The 25,183-nt window shown below is 44.3% G+C and overlaps 1 protein-coding gene across 1 annotated transcript; it reads left to right on the forward strand.

The window, feature by feature from the left end:
- Window positions 1–2,366: 2,366 nt before the first annotated feature.
- Window positions 2,367–10,934, forward strand: LOC148044548 (di-N-acetylchitobiase-like). The gene is made up of 7 exons (XM_087720780.1): window positions 2,367–2,545; window positions 3,995–4,133; window positions 4,372–4,580; window positions 7,676–7,847; window positions 9,068–9,165; window positions 9,267–9,428; window positions 10,057–10,934. Exons 1-7 carry the CDS (start codon window positions 2,405–2,407, stop codon window positions 10,243–10,245), a joined length of 1,110 nt encoding a protein of 369 aa, XP_087576906.1. The 5' UTR covers window positions 2,367–2,404; the 3' UTR covers window positions 10,246–10,934.
- The last annotated feature ends 14,249 nt before the right edge of the window (window positions 10,935–25,183 follow it).

Here is a 25,183-nt window from a genome sequence, read left to right on the forward strand (position 1 = left end):
CAAAAATCAAAAATTGACCAAATGATATAAATGACTGGGATAATGATGTCATCTTACAAATGACAGAAATCACAATGACATGCTATCTTATTTAACCGTTACTTGCGAATAAGTTTCTTCAGATAAGATTTCACTGCCTCATTACCACTGCAAGAATTCCAATTGGCCAATCTCTTTCCCCTTTGTGAATCCAAATATTGCAGGAAAATTAAATGAAAAGTTTTGGGCTGCCGGCGCGTGCCCGTGTCAGGATCCCACGCTTTGCAAGCCGATCGCGAGCCCCAAAGACTTCGAGGTGAGCTCCCCGGCCCCCGCCGGCCCCCTCCTGGAGTGGGTGGGGGGGAGAGTTCCGCGAAGTGCATGGATCGGGTGGATTGTCTCGCTCGGGTCAGTCGCTCCCCAATGAAAGTGGAAGTTTAAGGGACTTTGAGGCGTGCAGCGTTGGGCATTTGGCTGGGGAAAGTTGAGCAAGCGTGGCCCGCGCGCGACCGTGGGAGCCAGAAAAGATGCGAAGGACAGGGACCCACTGAGGATCCTCCCCAGATCCCAATTATCTGTGTCCCCTATGCATGCAAATACTTCCTCAGCCAGTCTGTTCTGTCTCTAACATTAAGCCTACTCCACCTTAATGGATCTTAAGATTTCCCGAACTGCAGGCGGCTGAAAATTCCCCTGTGATTGGTGATCCATTCCAGGAAATGGATCGCTGTTGGAATGGATCGATGCCCTGCATTTTTGTCTTGTCTTCACGCGGGAAGAAAAAACAAACACACGGTGGCAACTTCTAGCCTAAGTCTTGATGTGTCACTTGTCTTTCTCCTCTTCAATTTCCTGGTGCTGGGGTGAAACTCTAGGAAGGTGGTTGTCAAATGAAAGCAAAGGGTGACTAATCTGAAAATACTTAGCTAATATTCATAATGGGCAGAAATAACTGGAGAAGGGAGAGATCCAGCAGGGTTACACAAGGTGCCTCAAACTTCTTCCTGCTCCTATTTACCACCTACCTTACAAAGGCCTGGGCGATGTCATCCATCAGCACAGGTTGAAATTCCAACATTATGCTGACGACACTCCATTGTAGGAACTGCCTTGGGCTTGAGCCTCAGAAGAATAAAATGGCTGTGGGTTTTAATGTCCCCCAGAGCTAGTGAATTTCCATCAATCTCCGAATGGGCATAATATTCCGCAAGGCAGAGTTTGTGCACAAACGGAGGGGTGTGTTTGTGCTTCTCCTCAAAGAATAGTTGGCAGCTATGGCTAAGAAAATGTGTTTGTGTGTGCGTGCACAATTTCATTTTGGTACGGGAAGAAGGAAGGGGAAGGAGAGAAGGAAGGAGGAAAGTAGAGAAGGGAGGGAGGGAGAAAAGAAAGGGAAAATAAGGTGGTGTTATAACAGGAGGAAGGGATGGTAAACAAAGCAACCCAAACTGTATATTATAACCTATTAAATGAAATAATAAATCTTTAAGAATGATAAATGTTAAAACACTTGTAACCAAACAACATGCTATATGTGATGATGGGTTTTTTTTGTTTTTCTTTTTTTCTTTTGTTTTTGTTATTGTGGGTATGTGTTGTCTATGTAATAGATGCAAAAATCAAAAATTGTCCAAATGATATAAATGACTGGGATAATGATGTCATCTTACAAATGACAGAAATCACAATGACATGCTATCTTTTTTAACCATTACTTGCGAATAAGTTTCTTAAGATAAGATTTCTCTGCCTCAGTACCACTGCAAGAATTCCAATTGGCCAATCTCTTTCCCCTTTGTGAATCCAAATATTGCAGGAAAATTATGTAACACAAATGAAAAGTTTTGGGAAGATTATAAAATATGGATTTTGCATTTAATATCTTCTCCACCCACCCCAAGCCGATTGAAACAAACAGATGCATTGATTACGGAATCCAGTATTCATCAAGACAAACGAGGTGGGGACAAATTATTTTAAAATGAAAAAAAAAAAAGAATTTAGAGATTGGTTTTCCACCAGGGGTGTATGCATGCATATGTGTTAAATATAAAGAGCACGGCTAGCTTGAAACAAGCAAAATTTGTGACTTCCTCAAGAGGATTCTTCTTTTTAAATATATAAATATATAAATATATTTCCTTCGTGACTCCCCCGCCCTTCCAAATATACTAACTAGATGAAAGACAGCATCAGCACGATGCTGATGACTGACGCCTCGATCGACGCTTGGGGGCGGTCACAGCCCCTGCGCTCCAACAACCCAGATCCCCTCCCTCTCTGAGGAGCGCCAGATCCCCACCTTCCTAGCCAGCCGGCAGCCGAGCAGGTTCTTCCCCAGCCTTAGGCAGGGCGATCGCCTCGCAGGGCAAAGGAACGCGCATTGGAGACGCTGTGAGAGAAGCCGAGCCGACGCGCCCTAGCCATGAAGAGCGCGGGAGGGGACGGAGACGCGCGTCTCTTGACCGCGATCCTCTTCGCCTTGCACTTGCGGTTGGCTGCCGGCGCGTGCCCGTGTCAGGATCCCGCGCTTTGCAAGCCGATCTCGAGCCCCAAAGACTTCGAGGTGAGCTCCCCGGCCCCCGCCGGCCCCCTCCTGGGGTGGGTGGGGGGGAAGAGTTCCGCGAAGTGCACGGATCGGGTGGATTGTCAATTTTCCAAGTCCTGCATGGATGGCATGGAGCTAGGTTACTTATGGGACTGTCTCTCTGATGATCCCATCAGAAAGGATAGAGTGGGCATCCTCCAGGTCCCATCAATGAAGCTCTGTCATTTAGTAGATCCTTGGAAAGTATATTTTCTATCCTGTGGAACAACTTCCCCTAGAGAGATGGATTACCGTAATGGCTTTCTATAGGATAAAAACCTGGGTATTCTCCCCAGTGTGTGTGTGAGTTGTCAGGGTATTCGTGGAACTCTGATGTGGGTGCAGGATTTCCTGTTTATCCTAGTGAGACTTTTGGGGTGGTGGTGGTGGTGGTGAACTGTTATTGTTATTTCTTTTTTAAAAAATACTATTATTGCTATTATAGGTTCTGTTTGTTGTTTTTGTTAGTTTACTGTTCAGAGTGCTTTGGGAGAGAGGCAGGCTTGATATATAAATATGAAAACAAACAAACCCCACTTTGAAGAAAACAAAGAGAAATTACATATCTTGGCCGAACTGGTTCATGTCTGATTAATACTTGGATGGGAGCTCACTAGGAAGTAGCAGAGCTGCAGGATAGACTGGGAAATAGGAAAAAAGAAAGCACGGCAGAATGTGGCAGTGGCAAGCTGTTTTGTGGTTAAGGAAACTACACAGACATTAAGGAATGTGTTGGACTCATGAAGGAGGCTTTATTTTTTAACATAAACAATGTTTAGTTGACAATAGCTTCCGTGTCCCTATTAGGATTTTTTCTAGACAGTTAACATATCCTAACATAAAAAATGCCTTAGGCATTTTTGTAAGAATCTGTCTTTAAACCATCACCAGGTTGCTTAGTCAATCAGATGGGCCCTTGTAAAAGAAAACACCACATAACAGGATACTGTACAAATATAGGTAGTCCTTGACTTATGACCACAAATGACCATGACAATTGGCCTCCCCCCCCCACCCGTGAAAAGTGGCAAGAAATGTTGCAGAATATGAGAGTTGGATGCTGCAACAGGTCGTAAATGTGAGCCAGTTGCCAAGGGCCCAAAATAATGATTATGGGAATAGCGTAGCAGTCATCCTTTTGAAGACAGAAGGCTTATTATTGAATTGAGCATTTCTATGTCATTCCAAATTATCAGAATTTATATTAAGCAAATAGTTTTTAGGTCCCTTTCCCTATTTGTTGGCCTTTGAATTGGATTTTGGACAGAGGATTATGGGAATTGGATCAACATACAAAAAAGCAAAAAACAAATCTGGCTGTAAAAAGTTTTTTTCCCCTAGTCCTAATTAAAATGTTTTCTTTACCAGCTAAATCAGTTAAAGACGAGTGGTGAGAGTGATGCTATTTTTTTAACTGTTCCTCTATAGGTCTTCGTATTTGATGTTGGTGGGAAGACGTGGAAAAATTATAACTGGTCACTGATTACAACAGTGGCCACATTTGGAAAATATGACCCTGAGCTTATGTGTCATGCTCATTCAAAAGGATCCAGAGTAGTTTTGAAAGGTAAGTTCTAATTAGGATAAGGAGAACATTTTCTGCACCTTGTCTTTATTGTCTTTTCTCACAGGTAGGACATCATTGTTTAGTAGCTTCAGTGTTGTAAAAACCACAGAACAAAACTCAAATTCTCAGGACAGAACATCCTTCAAAGGAATTGTGATAAGAAAATTTTTGATCTCAAAATATTTTTAATGCCTTAATAATGCAGCAATTTGGTAAATCATCACTATTTTTATTTCAGGAGATATATCTGTGAAGAAAATTATTGATCCTGCAATTAGAACAGCCTGGATAAACCAGCAGGTAGACCTGGCCAAAACACAGTACATGGATGGAATCAATATTGACATTGAGCAAGAGGTTAACCCATTTTCGGCTGAATATTATGCATTAACAGCTTTGGTTAAAGAAACCACAGATGCTTTTCACGCAGAAATTCCAGGATCCCAGGTAAAAATAGAACAGTGACTCTTCTCATGCATGCACTACTGTATTTTTCGGAGTATAAGATGCACTGGAATATAAGACGCACCAAGGTTTTGAAGAGGCATATTAAAAAAAGTTTTTGCACTCCGCAAACCTCCCAAAAATGGCACGTTTTTCGCAAAAACTGTGCGTTTCCCCCACAAAAAAGGCATGAATAGCCTTTAGGGGGCTTGAAGAGTGCTCCTAGAGGGTGGGTCCCCCACCAAAATGAGCAAAAAAAGCCCGTTATTTGCGAAAATGGGCCTGTTTTTTGTCAAAAAAAATTGCATGCCTAGCCTTTATGAGCCTTATAGAATACTCCTGGGGACTTAGGGGGCAAAATTGAGTAAAAAACAGCCTGTTTTTTGCTCATTTTTGCTTCCCGAGGATCTCTCTGAAAGCCTCCATAAGGCTATGCACAACCATTTTGGTGAAGGGCTGGGGTTTTGGGCGCAAAAAATGCTGTATTCAGTGTATAAGACACACCCAGATTTTCAGCCTCTTTTTTGAAGGGAAAAAGGTGAATCTTATACTCCGAAAAATACAGTAATTCAATTTTATGCTTCTCAACTATATATCCAAATGCAGTAAGATTTCTGGGTATGATTCACACATGCTTGTTATCACTCCTTATATGGCACAAGGGTGGGGTATTATTTGATCTCTGACTATTTCTCCTCATCCTACCAGAATTAGCAGGAATGCCATGTTCCATGTTTTGCATACTATGTCAGTGATCTACATGAAACCGCTGGGCGAGATCATTCGGAGGCACGGGATAAAATACCACCAATACGCGGACGACACTCAGTTGTATCTGTCCGCCCCGTGCCAACTCAATGAAGCGGTGGACATGATGAACCGGGGTCTTGAGTCCCCTCAGGGAAAAGGGCGCCCTATAAATAACAAATAAATTCTACAAAAAATTCTACAAATCCCCAGTCTTTGCAGCTTGGCAGCCCAGCCAGTTCACATGCACATCTCAACTTACGCGAGCGGCAGGCTGGCACACATGCTCATTCATGCACAGCTTGACTTGCACAAGTTGAGCAGAGGTTCTATCCAGCAGGTCCTGATCACTTCTGGAGAACTGGTAGCAGAAATTTTGAGTAGTTCAGAGAACTGGTAACTACCAACTCTGACTGGCCCCGTCCCCATCGATTCTCTGCCTCCCAAGTCCCAGCTGATCGGGAGGGAATGTGGATTTTGCAGTAACCTTCCCCTGGAATTGGCAGGAAATGGAGATTTTATAGTATACGTCCCCTGCCACACCCACCAAGCCATGCCACACCCACCAAGCCACTCCCACAGAACAAGTAGTAAAAGTTTTTGAATCCCACCACTGAAGTTGAGCTGCACATTTGTGTGCACTTACCTACTGCTCATGTGGCCCAGTTGCAAATTGTGGTGGGCTGCGGCCTGGGGGTTGGAGACTATGTAATGTCATTTTCCGGCACATGGGATTTGCAGCCATACACTGTTCAACAGTATCCCCTTCATTTTCCAGATGACCCTGACTCTACTAGGCTTTCAGAAAAAAATAAAGTTTTCCTGCAGTTGCCTTAGGAATTTTGTCCGGAAGAATAAGCCATTTCTGCTGCTGATTGATTTTGTTATTTTTCTCCATTGTAAATTAGGAATGTTCAGATATTATTACTTAATGGTTGGTTTAATTTTATTACAATTTTAATTTTAAATTATTTTATGTTGCTCAGAATGACCATTACTATGAGAAGGGGGCCACATAAAATGTATAAATAAATAAATAAATACATACATACATACCAGTGGTGGGTTTCAAAAATTGTTCGAACCTACTCTGTGGGTGTGGCCTCCTTTGTGGGAGTGGCTTGCCACCCATGTGACCGGATATGAAGATGCCGACGACACTTCTCAGAACCACCTTAAATTACCTCACACACAGCCCTGGCATGCCTACGAATATGATGTAAACTTGTTTTTTAAAAAGCATCTTTGGTTTGCATTAAAAGAACTTCAACACACGCAATGTTCTGATTGCACCACAAACGCAGTAGTCATCCTTACCTTTCACAGAGGCACTGAGTTTTATAAATATGAGCATGATAGTGTAGAATAATCATATCCAAGGACCAGTGGGGGGTTTCAAAAATTTTTGGGACCTCTTCTGTAGGTGTGGCCTGCTTTCCGGGTCCACTGGTGGAACCTCTTCTAACCGGTTTGGTAGATTTGATGAACCGGTTCTACCGAATAGGTGCGAACTGGTAGGAACCCACCTCTGATACATACATACATCATACATACATCATACATACATGCACACCAGGGGTGGGTTTCAACCGGTTCGCGACAGTCCCCGCGAACCGGTTGGTCGGCGAACCCGGAAGTAAGTAACTTCCGGGAACGGCGAAGGGCCCGCCCGCCCGTCCGCGCTCCTTACCGGTCTTTGAAGGCTTCTGCGCTTCCACGCAGATGCATGGCACATACAGCGCCTGCGCGATTCTCCGCGAGCAGCTGGATGGCACATACAGCGCCTGCGCGATTCTCCGTGAGCAGCTGGAGCATCACGCAGGCGCTAAGACACATGCGTGAACTGTGCGTGTGTACGCCGCCGCCGCCGCCCCCATTCCAACCGAACCGGTTGGAACGGGATTAGCAACCCACCCCTGATGCACACATACATACATACATACTGTTTAAAATAATATATGATGGTCTCCCAAATATATGAATGTGATATAAAGTCTAGGCAAATATAAACCAAGATAAATTTGAGATGCTCCCAAACGGTGCCATTTAAGCTGGTAGCCTTCGATTGAGTGCATAAAATGATGTGCATCTATTAGATGCCATTAGATGTATTTTAGCTTTGGTTTCTAAGGGGAAAAATTCTCCATTTTTTTTTTTTTACATTATTGTACATTGCAAGAGAAATGCCTTGGTTTCATTATAGTGTTCCACTGTACTCTAATATTCCTGTTAGTAATTTTATGGTTTCTGTGCAGATCTATGATTTATATTGCTAGTGCATGATTAACATTTGGATGACCCATAAAAAGTGGATGAATGAAAAATGATGGGTGTGTTTCTTTCATACACAGGTAACTTTTGATGTATCTTGGTCTCCTGAATGTATAGCTAGGCGATGTTACAACTATACTGGGATTGCTGACTCCTGTGATTTCCTGTTTGTGATGTCCTACCATGAACGGAGTCCAGTATGGTCAGACTGCATAGCAAGAGCCAATGCTCCATATAACCAAACCGTAGCAGGTATGCTATAAAACAAGGGAAAATGTTGGAAATCTTTTTTAAAAAAAACCCTACAATATATGCAGTATTTGAAATTTGAAGACTGTAAAGTATGTTTATTTAAAGCATTTTATTCTGCTCTATGGTAACACTAATCCCCAGGTATTATTAGAATCCAGAAATTAACCAGTCTGGGCTGTGTATACAATTAATAAATAATTACAGCTAATTTAAAAAAAAATAACAATGATATCTGTAGTCTTTAGAGATTTACTATACATGAAGGGATCTAAATATAGTATTTTTTTTAAAAAAAGCTTTTGAGAATAAATAAAGTAAAAGCTAAATATCATAATAAAGTGTAATATTTGTAGCTAGAGTTACAAATATTCTCCTTTATTGGAATCTTCAAGATATGTTCTGAGAATTACATTGAGGACAATTTAACATAGGAGATACCTGGTATATATTGGATGTTAAGAGCTTACTTAGCTTCCCTTGCAAAAGACAATATCTCAATTAATTTGGCTAATTAGCAATAATCTTGGCTATGGACCTTTTCTAGGCTCTAAGGCTATGTACCAGTGATGGTGAACCTTTTCAACACTTGGTGCCTAAAAGGGAGCGAGTGTGCACGTGGCACTGAGTGCCAAAAAGGTAGCACTTTGCACACGCGCACGGGCTTCAATCACACACACATGGTTCTCTGGGCCATGACCAGGAAGAGGAGCTGCGCCAGAGGGCATGCGTGCACCAGAAAATGTACTTCTGGTTTCTGGGGCACATATGCATGCCAGCCAACGTCTTCTTGTTACTGCCATGCAGGCTGTGGATGCTTACGCTGGAAACCAGAAGAGCTGGTCTTCTGGTTTCCGGCACCACTGCACCCACAAAGACCAGCTGATCTTCGTGTGCGCATGCGTGCCAGAAACCCGGAAGACAAACAGGCAACATGTCTACATGTGCCACTTCGGGCACACGTGTCATAGGTTCGCCATCATGGCTATGTACTATTACTTCTCTACATTCTCATGAAAGCAAAATAAATAGTAAGAAAAACTAAAGATGTTCATCTAGAAAGAGAGGACCATATCTGAATGATCTGAAGATTTACTTGTATCTTGAATGTTCACCTCAGTAGCCTTTGCTTGATGATTCAAATATAACTATAAGTATGGAAGTATATGGTATATAAGAACAAAAAAGCATGTGGATAAATTCTGAATTTTATATTAAATTAGGGTATGACAATTACATTTCCATGGGCATTAACCAAAAGAAGTTGGTGATGGGAGTGCCATGGTATGGCTATGATTATACTTGTCAAAATTTATCAAAGGTAAGAGTAAAACATGATATCAACTCTGGGGTTTACTTTACATAAGCAATAATCCTTAAAGTGTTAATACTGATCCATAACAAAAGTTGTATTTTTTTCAGACTCATGAGTGCATCATTGGAAAAATCCCTTTCCGGGGAGCTCCATGTAGCGATGCAGCAGGACGTCAGGTTCGATATAAAACAATAATGTCTCAAGTGAATAACTCTGTTTCTGGGATTCTGTGGGATGAGGAGCAGAAAGCGCCATATTTGGAATATAAGGTAAGTTGTTTATTTATTTGGAATATTATTTTAATTAATTTACCACATCAAACAGATAACATGGCTATGTTGATTCATTGATGGGGGGGGGGACAAATCACCAAATAAAAGTACTGCATTACTTTTACTAGGACCAATATAACAGTCACAAGGAAGTCACAAGTAAGCTTCAAATCAAATCCAACGGCAATATGTGTAGAAATTAAAGGGCTTACAATAAAGCAGTGTTTCTCAAACATGGCGATTTTAAGTCATGTGGACTTCAACTCCCAGAATCCCCCAGGGCTGGGGAATTCTGGGAGTTGAAGTCCACAGGACTTAAAGTCTCCAAGGTTGAGAAACACTGCAATAAAGGAAAGAAGGGGTAAGAGTAAGGGGAGGAGAGGAGAGGGAAGGGAAGGAGATGATGTGAGTAATCTTTCCTGGAGCTGGGGACTGAATCCAAATTATTCAGCTTCATTGAATTCACTTGGTCATCGCGTCAAATAATTTCAAATCTGTTTAGCGACTATTGATTTTCGTATTTCATTTGCAGAAAGGTGACTAGTGAGATGAAGGACGGAAGTGAAAGGAACATCAGCTAATATATTTGTTAATATTTTTGCTGTTACATTCTCCTATCTTGCAGGATTCACATGGTGTTTTCCACCAAGTATGGTTTGATGATCCCAGGAGTATTTCTCAGAAAGCCACCTATGTGAAAAAACACGGCCTGAGGGGCATCGGAATGTGGAATGCAAATTGCCTTGAATATTCTGGGAGTTCTGAAACGAAACAACAGACAGAAGCAATGTGGGATGCCTTGATACCAAAATAGTGTGTGTGTGTGTGTGTGTGTGTGTGTGTGTACACTGCCATTTTAAATTTAATGCTGTTTTAATTGTGCACCAATTTGAATTTTAATTACACTATATTACACTTAATCTATTCTTGTCAAGAAATAAATGTTACGGTGCATTCAGAATGTATTCAGACACACATACCCTTCATGTTTGTTAATTTTGTTATGCCGCAGCCTGATTCTACCATTGTTGAAATTCATTTTTTTCTCATTCCTCTTCACTCGGGACCCCATAATGACAGTGAAAACAGAATTGTATAAATGTCTGTAAATTTATTAAAAAGAAAAAAAAAACTGAAATATTACATTGGCATAAGTATTCAGACCTTTCACTCAGGATTTTGTTGAAGCACCTTTGGCAGCCATACAGCCTCCAGTCTTTTGGGGTATGATGCAATAAGCTTTACACACCCGGATAATGGGATTTTCTGCCATTCTTCTTTGCAAATCTTCTCAAATTCAGTCAGGTTGGATGGCATCCATCGGTGGACAACCATTTACAGATCTCCCCAGAGAGGTTCAATAGGGTTCAAATCAGGGCTCCAGCTGGGTCACTGAGGCAGTTACAGAATTGTCCCTAAGCTACTCCTCGGTTGTATTGCCTGCGTGCTTAAGATCCTTCTGGAAAGAACCTTCTGCTCATTCTGAGGTCGTGAGTGCTGTGGAACAGGGTTCCACCACAAAACCGCGGACGACAAAATCGCGGTCAACGAAAGCGCGTATGTGACGTCATCACAGCGTGACGAAAAAGATCGAAAAATGTAAAAATAAAGGGAAAACCTTACCCTAACCCCCCCTAAACCTAACCCTAAACCTAACAAAAAACCTAACGCTAACCCTTAACCTAACGCTAAACGTAACGCTAACGCTCTAAACCTAACCCTAACCCTTAACCTAACCCTTACCTTTATGTGAATCGGCTTACTGTAATTTAATTTTTATTTCAATTTTTCAATCTTTTTCGTCACGTTGTGATGACGTCACATACGCGATTTCGTCGACCACGCTTTTGTGGAACACGGTTTTGACGGGTCACAGTGGAACAGGTTTTCATTGAGGATATCCCTATACTTTGCTCCCTTCAGCTTTCCCTCAACCCTGAACAGTGCCTGCTACTGAAAAACACCACGCATGATGCTATCACCGCCATGCTTCACTGTTGGGATGGGTGCTGAGCAGTGCCCGGTTTTCTCCAGCCATAATGTTTAGAATTTAGGCCAAACAGTTCAATCTTGGTTTCATCAGACCAGAGAATCTTGTTCTCACAGTCGGAGTCCTTCAGGTGCTTTCTTGCGGATTCCAAGTGGGTTTTCATGTTTTGCATTGAGGAATGGCTTTTGTCTAGTCACTCTGCCATAAAGCTCCAATTGGTGGGGGTGCCAGTGATGGTTGTCCTTCTGGAACTCTATCCCATCTCCACACAGGATCTCTGGAGTTCAGTCAAAGTGACCATTGAGTTTTTTATCACCTCTCTTACTAACCCCCCCCCCAATTGCTCAGTTTGACAGGACAACCAGTTCTTGGAACAGTCCTAGTTGTCCCAAATGTCGTCCATTTGAGAATTATGGAGGCCACTGTGCTCTTAGGAACTTTCAGTGCAGCAGAAATTATTGTAGCTTTCCCCAGATCTGTGCCTTGCAATAATCCTGTCTCTGATCTCTGCAGGCAGTTGCTTTGACCTCATGCTCTGCTACAGTCTGCATTGTAAGCTGTGAGGCCTTCTGTAGGGAGGTGTGTGTCTTTCCAAATCATGTCCAATCAATTTAATTTTCCACATGTGGACTCCAAGATGAATAAACGTGTCAGCAACTGAGAGGCCGCCTGCTGCCAATTACCTCCCATAGATCCGTTAGATCGCACAGGGTCGGCCTCCTCCGGGTTCCGTCTACCAGCCAATGCCATCTGGCTACCACCCGGGGGAGGGCCTTCTCTGTAGCAGCTCCGGCCCTTTGGAATGAACTCCCCGCGGAGATTTGGACCCTCACCTCTCTCCAGGCCTTCTGGAAAGCCGTCAAAACCTGGCTGTGCTGGCAGGCCTGGGGTTGATGAGTTCCCCTCCCCTCTCGACTTGTATGGCTGTATGACTCTTGTGTATTTTAATTACGTTTATTGTGTCTGTGTCCCCTTTTCCCCCTCATGAGTTGTTCTCTTTCTGTTTCAGCAATTGAACTTGATACTTAACTTTACGCGCAAAGTTAGGAATGAACTACCTACAAAAGTTAGCAAAGCCGAGTAAATGCTGAACCTCTTTTGCATTATAGGAGATTGCCAGGAGTGTATGGTACTGCGTGCACCTTCTGGGAATCCATCTGGATCCCATCTATGGAAATGTGATAACCCAGAAAACCCAACTGCTTCAGGTCAAATGCACATTTCTCCAGCTTAGCAAATAGGCGATTTTCCTACGGTCTGCCCCACACATCTCATACATGGTGTTTTATGTACTTTCTCATTCTCTGAGCAAATCAGGATAACCCCCAGATAAATCATGACAGATATGTCAATTGCATCAGGAACAAATTGGTTCATAAATTTAGAAAACACTGTTCCACAACTGAAGTCCCAGCATCATATTGAAGCACTCTGTCATGCCAAAATGATCTGTGGTCCGGTGAAGGAATGATCTAATTATAGTTGCACTAGTATTTAGTATACTGAAACTTCATTTTAACATACCTCAATATATCAAATTCTGCATATAATAGATGCAAAAATCAAAAAGTGTCCAAATGATATAAATGACTGGGATAATGATGTCATCTTACAAATGACAGAAATCACAATGACATGCTATCTTATTTAACCGTTACTTGCGAATAAGTTTCTTAAGATAAGATTTCACTGCCTTAGTACCACTGCAAGAATTCCAATTGGCCAATCTCTTTCCCCTTTGTGAATCCAAATATTGCAGGAAAATTATATAACACAAGTGAAAAGTTTTGGGAAGATTATAAAATATGGATTTTGCATTTAATATCTTCTCCACCCACCCCAAGCCGATTGAAACAAACAGATGCATTGATTACGGAATCCAGTATTCATCAAGACAAACGAGGTAGGGACAAATTATTTTAAAATGAAAAAAATATATAAGAATTTAGAGATTGTTTTTCCACCAGGGGTGTATGCATGCATATGTGTTAAATATAAAGAGCACGGCTACCTTGAAACAAGCAAAATTTGTGACTTCCTCAAGAGGATTCTTCTTTTTAAACATATATATATATATATATATATATATATATATATATATATATATATATATATATATATATATATATATATATATATATATATATATATATATATATATATATATATATAGAATATATATATATATATATATATATATATATATATATATATATATATATATATATATATATATGGGGAATATATATATATATATATATATATATATATATATATATATATATATATATATATATATGGGGAATATATATATATATATATATATATATATATATATATATATATATATATGGAAGTATCTATTTCCTTCGTGACTCCCCCGCCCTTCCAAATATACTAGATGAAAGACAGCATCAGCACGATGCTGATGACTGACGCCTCGATCTACGCTTGGGGCGCTCACAGCCCCTGCGCTCCAACAACCCGGATCCCCTCCCTCTCTGAGGACCGCCAGATCCCCACCTTCCTAGCCAGCCGGCAGCCGAGCAGGTTCTTCCCCAGCCTTAGGCAGGGAGATCGCCTCGCAGGGCAAAGGAACGTGCGTGGGGGACGCTGTGAGAGAAGCCGAGCTGAGCCAACGCGCCCTAGCCATGAAGAGCGCGGGAGGGGGCGGAGACGCGCGTCTCTTGACCGCGATCCTCTTCGCCTTGCACTTGCGGTTGGCTGCCGGCGCGTGCCCGTGTCAGGATCCCGCGCTTTGCAAGCCGATCTCGAGCCCCAAAGACTTCGAGGTGAGCTCCCCGGCCCCCGCCGGCCCCCTCCTGGAGTGGGGGGGGAAGAGTTCCGCAAAATGCACGGATCGGGTGGATTGTCTCGCTCGGGTCAGTCGCTCCCCAATGAAAGTGGAAGTTTAAGGGACTTTGAGGCGTGCAGCGTTGGGCATTTGGCTGGGGAAAGTTGAGCAAGCATGGCCCGCGCGCGACCGTGGGAGCCAGAAAAGATGCGAAGGACAGGGACCCACTGAGGATCCTCCCCAGATCCCAATTATCTGTGTCCCCTAGGCATAAGGTGACCAGATTTTCAGATTGGAAAAGAGGGACGCCCTTGACCGGGGGGGGGGGGGGGGGCTTGATTAAAAAAAATTTTTTTTTGTCAAAACGTCACCCCAGGACACTGAAACCAGCATAAATACGAATCTGTTGCCAAACAAAATTTTGATCACGTGACCATGAGGATGCTGCAACGGTCGCTAAGTGTGAAAAATGGTCGCAACGGTCGCTAAGTGTGAAAAATGGTCATCAGTCACTTTTTTCAATGCCATTGTATCTTCCTGATTATTAAAAGTGCAAATTCACTCAGTGTCAATCATGACTCCTGAGTCCATTTCAAAGTATTGTGCATAGAAATTTTAAAAATGGCTTGTTTCAATTTATTTTGGATAGAATCTTTTTTTAAATAGTTTAAGACAATTTAAAAAAAGAATCAACACAGAATAACACTATTTTTAAAAATCATATGCACAATAAATAAATTATTATTTTAAAATACATTAAAAAAATAAAAGAAAAAACCCAGCTCACTTACCAGCAGGCAGGCAGAGTCAGCAGATCTTCGTAGGGATGGATGGAAGCACACAGGGAGCCTATATATACGCAACTGCAGTAACAATGACAATGATGAAGGATTGGATTGAGTTAAAGAATAAAAGAATTCTGATCTTAGAAGGCCATGACCTGCAGGCAGGCTGGCATAATTTCTTATGGAATGAATGACAAACATAAAACGCACAAATACTTTCAAAATCATTTAATTAGAACTTTACTGCAACAATGGCTCAAAATCAAAAAAATCCACTATGTGAAAACCCCAAATTGGCTATCACCAACAGAAAGAACGACACACCCAAATTTTACAGATTGGAACAAAATTCTAAGATACAGAGATCTAATTGACAGACAGGGAAATTTAAAAACAATTGAAGAATTGGCAGATCAGAATATGAAAGGTGACTGGCTAACCTACCTCCAAATTAAAACTAAATACAATAAAGACACTAAAATATATGGTATTGAAACAGAACCACACAAATTGAATAAAATTATTCAAAGTCTGGACAGAAAGATGATAGGGAAAATATACAAATTCCTCTTGAAGTATCAAATGGAAGAGGAAATTGGAAACTGTAAAAGAACCAATGATAAAATGGGCACAGAACTTTGGCTATAACATTGAACTAGACAAATGGGAAAAATTTTGGGGAATAAATTTAAGAATGACACTATCAATCCCATACAAGGAAAACCTTGTTCTTTCAATCCTTCCAATATTTTTTTCCTTCATTCCCTTGTCTGTTTCAATATTAAGTACATTTCTTCCTTTCTTCCTATAATTTTTTCCATTTTCTTCCTTATATTCTTTTCCATTTCAACATTGTCTTCCTTTTTTCCTTCCTTCCTTCCTATACGTCTTTCCATTTTCTTCCTTATATTATCTTTTCTGTTTCAACAGTCTTTGTTTCTTCCTTCCTTCCTATACTTCTTCTTTCATTCATTATATTTTCTTTTCCATTTCAATATTAAGTGTAATTCTTTGTTCCTCCTTCCTTCTTTCAATCCTTCCAATACTTTTTCCTTCATTCTCTTTTCCTTCAATATTAAGTGCAATTCCTTCCTTCCTTCCTTCCTTCCTTCCTTCCTTCCTAAGTTATTTCCATTTTCTTCCTTATATAATATTTTCTGTTTCAACATAAACTGCCTTCCTTCCTTCCCTCCCTCCCATCCCTTTCTTTATGTTTTCTTCATGCTTTCTTTTCTTTTTCCTCTGCTCTTTTTAAATCCCCCCACCTTCTCCTCCTCCTCTACATTTAGGTTGGATTAGTTTGTTTATTAGTTAAGTCAAACATTTTAATAAAAGTTTCATCTTTTAAGATTCGTCCAACACATCCAATTGTAACCTTAACAGAATCCCATTGATCCACAGACAGCAGCGGGGAGCCCCAGAAGCCAGAGGACGTTCTCTGCTGGCGGTGCCGCTCCCCTGACATCTCTTCCTTCCGCGGCGAATCCCATGGATTCACGAACGGACTCCGCGGAAGGAAGAGAGATGAGGACAGCAGCGGGGAGCCCAAGAAGCCAGAGGACGTTCTCTGCTGGCGCCGCCGCTCCCCCGACATCTCTTCCTTCCGCGGCGAATCCCATGGATTCACGAACGGACTCTGCGGACGGAAGAGAGATGAGGACAGCAGCGGGGAGCCCAAGAAGCCAGAGGACATTCTCTGCTGGTGGCGCCGCTCCCCCGACATCTCTTCCTTCCGCGGCGAATCCCATGGATTCACGAACGGACTCCGCGGAAGGAAGAGAGATGAGGACAGCAGCGGGGAGCCCCAGAAGCCAGAGGACGTTCTCTGCTGGCGGCGCCGCTCCCCCGACATCTCTTCCTTCCGCAGCGAATCCCATGGATTCACGAACAGACTCCACGGAAGGAATAGAGGTCTGGTCTGGGCAGCACGCACAGAGCGGAAAAGGCAGCACCAAAGCCTGGCCGCGAGCGAGGGAGCGCGCGGCGAGCAGCGACGCCGGGCTGCTTCCTCCTCTGCCGCCGCCGCCGGCTGCTCCCTCCGGGGGAGGAGAGCTGGGAGCAGCCGCCCGAGAACTTCCACGTGGTTCCAGAGATTTTGCCGCCCGTTCCAGCGCAGCACAGGGGCTGGCTGCGAACTCCGCAAGGGGGCTGTCTCCTTCCCCCAGCCCAGCGCCTCCCAATTCCCACGGTACCAAATTTAATACAAAACATGATTTACTCACCACCAGTGAGTAAGCGCAGCTGCCCAAAACAAAGACGAAATAAAATGGAGACTCGTGCATGCGTCCTCAGCTAAGGAGTCCAGCCAATCAGTGAGCTGGTTGGCCAGCTCACTGATTGGCTGAAGTCCAGCCAATCAAATCAGTGAGCGGCAGGCTGGGCTGGCTTAAATTTGTAGGTGGTAGCATAGAACAGAACGATGAGCCAGCCCAGCAGCTGATGGGCGGGAGCTGCAAGCGCCAAAAAAAGCGTGCCTTTTTAAAAAGCGGGCGGGACGCGGGAAAATGCATCAAAAAGCGGGGGTGTCCCGCCAAAAGCGGGACGTCTGGTCACCTTACCTATGCATGCAAATACTTCCTCAGCCAGTCTGTTCTGCCTCTAACATTAAGCCTACTCCACCTTAATGATCTTAAGATTTCCCAAACTGCAGGCGGCTGAAAATTCCCCTGTGATTGGTGATCCATTCCAGGAAATGGATCGCTGTTGGAATGGATCGATGCCCTGCATTTTTGTCTTGTCTTCACGAGGGAAGAAAAAACAAACACACGGTGGCAACTTCTAGCCTAAGTCTTGTGTTCAAACATTTTTATTTCATTTTCATTTTCCTTTATACAATCACTTAAATACTGTGCAGTTAAAAAAAAAAGCAATAAATACAACTCATAACACTTCTATCCTTCATACACCCTTTCTTCTACCCCTCCAACTTTCATTTCTCCCCTCCAACAATCCCCTCTTCTACTTCCCCTCCCCCTCAACCATTCCTTTCTCCCCTTCCCACCATCTCACCCTCCTTACATTCCCTTCTCACTCCCTCTTCATTCCTCCCTCTTCTTTCCCTCTACTCCTCACTTCGGTGTATTTTTACTATTCATTGGTCTATTCGTTTTGTAATTTACACTAAAATTATAAGGGGAAAAAAAATTTTAGGGAAAAGAAAAAAAAAGAAAGAAAAAGAAAAAAAGCAACAGTATCCAAGTGCATTCATTGTTTTAAAAATTGAATCTATATTTCCACCCTCCCCCCTCCCCCCATGAACCCCCCTCCCAGACCCCCTTCCGACTTCCCAGATCCCATTCCCCGACATCGTTCCTTATCAAGCAAGGTCTGGAGTATATTGAAACCAGATAGATTAAAAGTTAAAAAATAATAAAAAATAAAAAATAAAGGAAAAAAAGAAAAGAATAATTAAGAAATAAAAGGGGGAAAACTTCCCTCCAGAAAAAAAAATCAATAAACTCTCTACCTTAAACTCAGCTTCCCATCAATATTAACACTTAAACAATGTACATCATTCCTAATCTCGATTAATTTGTTACTTGCAGGATTTCAAACTATGTTGAAACCAAGTGAGTTAATCAAATAAAATTCTACTCTAACTAGGGACCTTGTCTCTATCTAAATATGTATCCATTTCCAAACCTTTAATATATCCCTTTTACCTCTTTCTCTATAGAGCAACTTAAACACTTCAAATATTTCTCTCGGTTTCTGTTCCAACTCCACTCATCCTGCCTCTACCTGTGTCCATATATATATTTTATTATCATCCGTACACCTCCCCTATTTGCTCCGCCTTCCTTCAAGCTCCCTGAATATATTCTTCCAAACTTATGTTCAAATAAAAATTACTATAAAAGTCAGCTTACTTTCTGGCTCAAAATAATCTCTAATTAATCCTTCACTACCCTCCCATCTGCGCCACCCTTCCCAACTCGATTCAACCTAAACCACAATCCAAAAGCGTCACAATCTCCGCCTTCCTCACCCTAGAGAATAAAACATAAGCAGTTTTTGTAAAAGTTCCAAGTTGTCCGTCAAGTCTTTTTTTTTTTTTAAAGTCCCATACAATATAATTTCCGAGGTGATCAGCATCATTTCTTACAGCCTTAATGTCTCTTGATCGGTATAGCGCTATGCCATTTTCTACAAAACATAGTCACAGAGTGTTATTCAAGTTAAGATTAAGCAAATATTTTGAAAGCATAACTAAATCCTTGTTCTCCGCTCTGCTGCCCTTCCGAAGGGGAAAAACGATAGCTCCCGCCTTGTAATTGTGTGATTGGTTATTTCTGTTGTACTTATCTTTGTATTTGCCCAAGTCCGGGTAATTCAGGAAGTCCCGCCTTTAAAATCTTATGATAAAAGTCTCGGGCTTCACAAGCTGAGTTGAGGTGATGTTTCTGATCGTTAAGTGTGACTGTAATACCAAATGGCGCTTCCCATCTGTACCGTATCTGATTATCTCTAAGTTCTTTAGTTAAGAAAGCATAGTCTCTCCTGGCTTTTAACATCTGGGGAGGCACCTCTTTAAAAACGATCAAATCCTGTCCATCAATTCGCAGCCTGTTGTTGTAGAACTCTTGCAGCATCGCGTTTCTGGACTCTTTTGTAGCAAAATATATAACCATATCTCTCGGAAGCTGTCTCTGTTTTGCTGTCCACGAATTATGGCGGTAAATTTTTTGGATCTGCCAATCAAAGTTGAATCCCGGACCGCCCACCACACGACTGAAAGCCTCAAAAATGGTCTGCTTCAAATTCTCCTGTTCGTTTTCACGTTTGCGCATGTGCGAGGCAGGATGGCCGCTGGTTTCCTTTGCTCCGTCCGGTGGAGCAAAAAAACCGCCGAAATAAACCGCCGTTCTGGATCGGAGCCTTACAAAACAGGGTCCCTGCAACGGAGCGAGATCCTGGGGAGCTGAACAAACAATCTTTCGGAGGGTCGACGCTCCCAAACGTCCTCTGTCCCACGCGGCAGCCCGGAGTGTGCTTTGCAGCGCTCGTTTAGGCTGGCGGAATGGCGGCGCTGCGCTAAAGGCTTTGCTTCGGCGTTTTTAAGCCTTAGGCGTTTTAGTCAAGGTGGCGCAGTGGTTAAATGCAGCACTGCAGGCTACTGCTAGATCAGCAGGTCAGCGGTTCAAATCTCACCGGCTCAGGGTTGACTCAGCCTTCCATCCTTCCGAGGTGGGTAAAATGAGGACCCAGATTGTTGGGGGCAATATGCTGACTCTCTGTAAACCGCTTAGAGAGGCCTGAAAGGCCTATGAAGCGGTATATAAGTCCACTGCTATTGCTAGTCACCCACAAGCAACTTTGGACCAGTGTTTTACGATCTTTTATGGTCCTAGCTTTAGCCCTATTTCCTTTGCTGATTGGGAGGACCCTGGTGCTTAGTTGTCTCCGGAGGACTATTGTTATTCAAAGGAGGTGGGTGATTCGAACGATGCTGGAGGAGGCAAGGCAGCTGGTTTTCTCCCGGCTGCTGTAGTCTCTTTAGGCGCCCCCCCTCCCTTTCTACTCTGGTGGATTATATTACTGGATGTTTTTGGCGTTTTTCGACATCTTTGGCCCTGTTTGCCTTGGAATCTCTTTAGACTCTGTTGCTGACTTTATAGAGGGGTAGTTGGTTTGATATGGGGCGGTATAAGACCTGGCAGCTGGCCTTGCGGCCATTACCACAACCCCTTAATCTACCCCCTAGGCCTTTTTTACAGCACAGCCTCTCCTTTTCTCCCTGGCCTTCAGTTCGCTCTTACTGTTACGGGACTTTACCATATGGTTCCTTATTCACGGCTACTGGACATTGGACATTGGACTCACGATCTAGTCCTGGTTGGTACAATCATTGCCGCCCGTTGTTGTTAAGAGACTCCATCTTAGCCCCTTTGGAGCTTCTATCCCAATACCATCTATACCATCTTTACCATCTTCTCCAACGCTGCCTTTTCCATCAACATTGGTTTCAACGCTACCTTTTTTACCAACATTGGTTTCCTGCCACTCTGGACTTTGACTGTCTGACTTCCCTCACCCATATATTTAGGGCCTGTGATCCTGTCTTTCTTAGCCCTGACTGTTACCATCACTATTATACTGGTTTTACCCCCAGAAGGAAATTTTGGACCTGGGCTGCGGGTGGACAGACGACGGCAGTATTGTGTGTTCGCACTGAACCCCCGCAGGACCTTTTGACCAACAAATTTGCAAAAGAAGAGAGGGGCAACAAGACACTCCCCCGTATATTCCATCTGAACTATAACTGGTCCCTAGCCACTTTAACTCCGAACATTAAGAGCCAATTTTGCCATCTGAACTCGCACCTTAAATTTTAATCAACTGCGCAACTATTTTAGTTTCTTTCTTTTCTTTCATCTTTCTCTTCTCTCTTTGTATGGGATATGCATGAGATACGTATGAGATGAATGAATGTCCCACTTTTTATTATCATATTGTTGTAAATTTTTGTGTTTTTAACTCTTACGTGGGGACTGTTTGGGGGAGTGCATGAGTATGTGTGATTCGGAGGACCTGCCGGGAGATGCGGGGGCCATGGGGGTGGTTGAGGGGACCAGAGACACGGGAGAGGGTCGGGGTATTACGGTCGTAACAGGGAGGGGCAGATACGGCGGGGACTTTAGGGCAGGCCATTACCGGGGAAGGAGGGTTCGCTACATTACAGAGATCCCTCCTTCCGGCTCTATGAGTCCCACTCCGAGACCAGATGGCGCAAGTAATCAGGACCCTGGTCTCAGGCTGTTGTCGCTAAATGCCAGGTCTGTTGTACACAAAGCTCCTCTCGTCTGGGACTTAATTTTAGACGAGAGGGCAGACCTGGCATGTATTACTGAAACCTGGCTGGGCCCAGAGGGAGGAGTCCCCCTTGTAGAGCTGTGCCCAGAAGGATTTCAGGTGCTACACCAGCCGAGAGCCATGGGAAGGGGTGGGGGTGTGGCCATTGTTATCCAGGAGTCGTTAGTTCCGCGTAGGGTCCCTGCTCTGGAGCTTGTCGGGTGTGAGTCTCTGCTGATAAAGTTGGACCTCAAGGGTCAAGTGGGTCTGCTGTTAACATACCTGCCTCCCAACAGCGTTGCAGCAGCCCTCCCCTCGCTCCTCGAGTCGGTAGCCGAGCTGGCAATTGAGTTCCCTAGGTTGATGGTCCTGGGGGACTTTAATTTGCCGTCGCTCGGTGAAAACTCTGATGGGGCGCAGGAGTTCATGGCTTCCATGACAGCCATGGGCTTGACCCAAGTAATTCAGGGCCCAACCCATTCGGCGGGTCACATGCTCGACCTCGTATTCCTCTCGGAGCAGTGGATTTGTGATCTTGGTCTGAGGGGTAACGACATCATACCCCTGTTGTGGTCAGACCACTGCCTACTGAGGCTCGACTTCCGGAGACCAAACCCCCACTGTAGGGAGGAGGAACCGACCAGGTGGTTCCGCCCCAGGCGACTTATGGAACCGTTAAGGTTCCAGACGGAGCTTGGGGTCATTCCTGATACTTTCGCCCACAGTCCGGTAGAGACTCTGGTTGCTGCTTGGCACTCGGCAGCATCGGAGGCCCTCGACCGGATTGCGCCACTACGGCCCCTCCGAGGCGGCGGATCCTGGAGACCCCCTTGGTTCACCGAGGAACTCCGGGAGATGAAGCGCCGGAGGAGATGCCTAGAGCACCGATGGAGGTCCGATAAGTCCGAATCGAACCGAGCAATGGTAACCACCTGCACCAAGGAATACACCAGGGCACTTAGGGCAGCGAAAAGATCTCACATAGCCACCTTGGTTGCGTCCGCTGAGTCCCGCCCAGCCGTCCTGTTTAAGATAACCCGCTCCCTATTGAACAAAAGGGAAGCGGGGGAACCCTTGCAGGGCAGAGCTGAGGACTATGCCCAATTCTTAGCGGACAAAATTGCTCGGTTTTGGTCGGACTTGGACTCCATCCCCGCAGTTCCAGCCGAGGCACAGGAGGATCAAGTAGAACATCTCTGGGTTGAGTTTCAGGATGTTACCCCCAGGGATGTGGACAAGGCCATGAGGGCTGTAAGTGCCTCCACCTGCGTACTGGACCCGTGTCCCTCATGGCTGGTTACTAACAGCAGTGAGGTGACACGAGGCTGGATCCAGGCGGTTGTTACCGCCTCTCTTTGGGAGGGGAACTTCCCCGCCGCACTGAAAGCGGCAGTGGTGAGACCCCTCCTAAAGAAGCCATCTCTGGATCCAGCTGTTCTTAATAACTATCGCCCAGTCTCCAACCTTCCCTTCCTTGGGAAGGTTGTTGAGAAGGTGGTGGCCTTCCAGCTCCAACGGTCCTTGGAGGAAGCAAACTATCTCGACCCCTTCCAGTCAGGCTTCAGACCTGGTTACAGCACAGAAACCGCTTTGGTCGCATTGACCGATGATCTCTGGAGAGCCAGAGATGGAGGACATTCCTCCATCCTGGTCCTCCTTGACCTCTCAGCGGCTTTCGATACCATCGACCATGGTATCCTTCTGCGACGACTGCGGGAGGTGGGAGTGGGAGGCACCGTGTTGCGGTGGTTCTCCTCCTACCTCTCGGACAGGTCGCAGTCGGTGTTAGTGGGGGGGCAGAGATCGTCCCCTAGGCCCCTAACATATGGGGTGCCTCAGGGCTCGGTCTTATCCCCCCTACTATTCAACATCTACATGAAACCGCTGGGAGAGATCATCCGCAGGCACGGGATCAGATACCATCAATATGCGGACGATACCCAGTTGTATCTGTCCGCCCCGTGCCAACTCAATGAAGCGGCAGACGTGATGAACCGAGGCCTTCAGGCCGTTATGGACTGGATGAGGGTAAACAAGCTTGTGCTCAACCCAGAAAAGACCGAGTGGCTGTTGTGCTTCCCTCCCAAAGATTCGATCAATATTCCATCACTCAGGCTGGGGGGTCAAATTCTATACCCCTCAGAGAGGGTTCGCAACTTGGGAGTCCTCCTGGATCCACAGCTATCGTTTGACCACCACCTGACGGCTGTGACCAGGGGGGCATTCGCCCAGGTTCGCCTGGTGCGCCAGTTGCGACCCTACCTGAATCGGGAGGCTCTCACAACAGTCACTCGGGCCCTTGTGACCTCTAGGCTGGAATACTGCAATGTGCTCTACATGGGGCTGCCCTTGAAGAGCATCCGGCGACTTCAGCTAGTACAGAACGCGGCCGCGCGAGCGATTGTGGGTGCACCTCGGTTCACCCACATAACACCTATCCTCCGCGAGCTGCGCTGGCTACCTGCCGATCTCCGGATGCGCTTCAAGGTGCTATTAGTCACCCATAAAGCCCTGCATGGTAGTGGATCTGGGTACTTGAGAGACCGCCTTCTGCCAATTACCTCCCTGCGACCAATTCGATCTCATAGATTGGGCCTCCTCCGTATTCCATCGGCCAGCCAGTGCCGGCTGGCAACTACAAGGAGGAGGGCCTTCTCAGTAGTAGCCCCGACCCTTTGGAACGAGCTCCCCGTGGAAATTCGTACCCTCTCCACCGTCCAGGCCTTCCGCACAGCCCTTAAGAACTGGCTAGCCCGTCAGGCCTGGGGACAAGGATAGCCGCCCCTCCCGAATGATGAATGTATGTTGCTTATTACTTTTATTATATGTGTCTATGTCATTGTTTGTGTTCCCCCTCCCTGATTTTATGTGAGCCGCCCTGAGTCCCCTCAGGGAAAAGGGCGGCCTACAAATGTTAATAAAATCTAAAAAAAATAAAATCCCCTAACTCTTATTGCAAACGCAATCTTTTTATAATTTGTCATAACAAGTTGTCTCTCTGCCTTTTCAATTTCCCGTTGCAACTTTTCGATTTTAGATGTCAGATTAAAATTGTCTTGTTCCAAAAGTTCCAATTTATCCTCCATTCCTGCAATGTAATCTGTCATCACGGTTATCACTCTGATGGTAATCTTCCTTGTTTGGGCAATCTTAGCATCAAATTTATCACATAGTTCCGAAATAAATTGCATTATTTGCTCTCTAAATTCTCTGAGAGTTTCAAAAAGAAATTCTTTCGTTAACAAATCTCCAGTAGGGGGCGTAGAAGGCAAAGACTGTGGCTTTATCGCGATTACTTGGGATGTATTGTTAAGAAAACGCTTGGAATTTTTTGACTTAGGAGCCATTATATAAAAAAGCAAAAGCGAACAAACAAAGTCTCTGCACACCT

Source organism: Thamnophis sirtalis, unplaced genomic scaffold (genome assembly GCF_051295495.1).
Source record: "Thamnophis sirtalis isolate CommonGarterSnake01/CBP01778 unplaced genomic scaffold, rThaSir2_p1.2 scaffold_7, whole genome shotgun sequence".
Classification (NCBI taxonomy): Eukaryota; Metazoa; Chordata; class Lepidosauria; order Squamata; family Natricidae; genus Thamnophis; species Thamnophis sirtalis.

Coding starts and splice junctions, on each gene's coding strand:
- LOC148044548 (XM_087720780.1), top strand. CDS start 2,405: ATGAAGAGCGCGGGAGGGGACGGAGACGCGCGTCTCTTGACCGCGATC. Junction 2,546..3,994: donor CGAGCCCCAAAGACTTCGAG/GTGAGCTCCCCG, acceptor GTTCCTCTATAG/GTCTTCGTATTTGATGTTGG. Junction 9,166..9,266: donor CTTGTCAAAATTTATCAAAG/GTAAGAGTAAAA, acceptor TATTTTTTTCAG/ACTCATGAGTGCATCATTGG.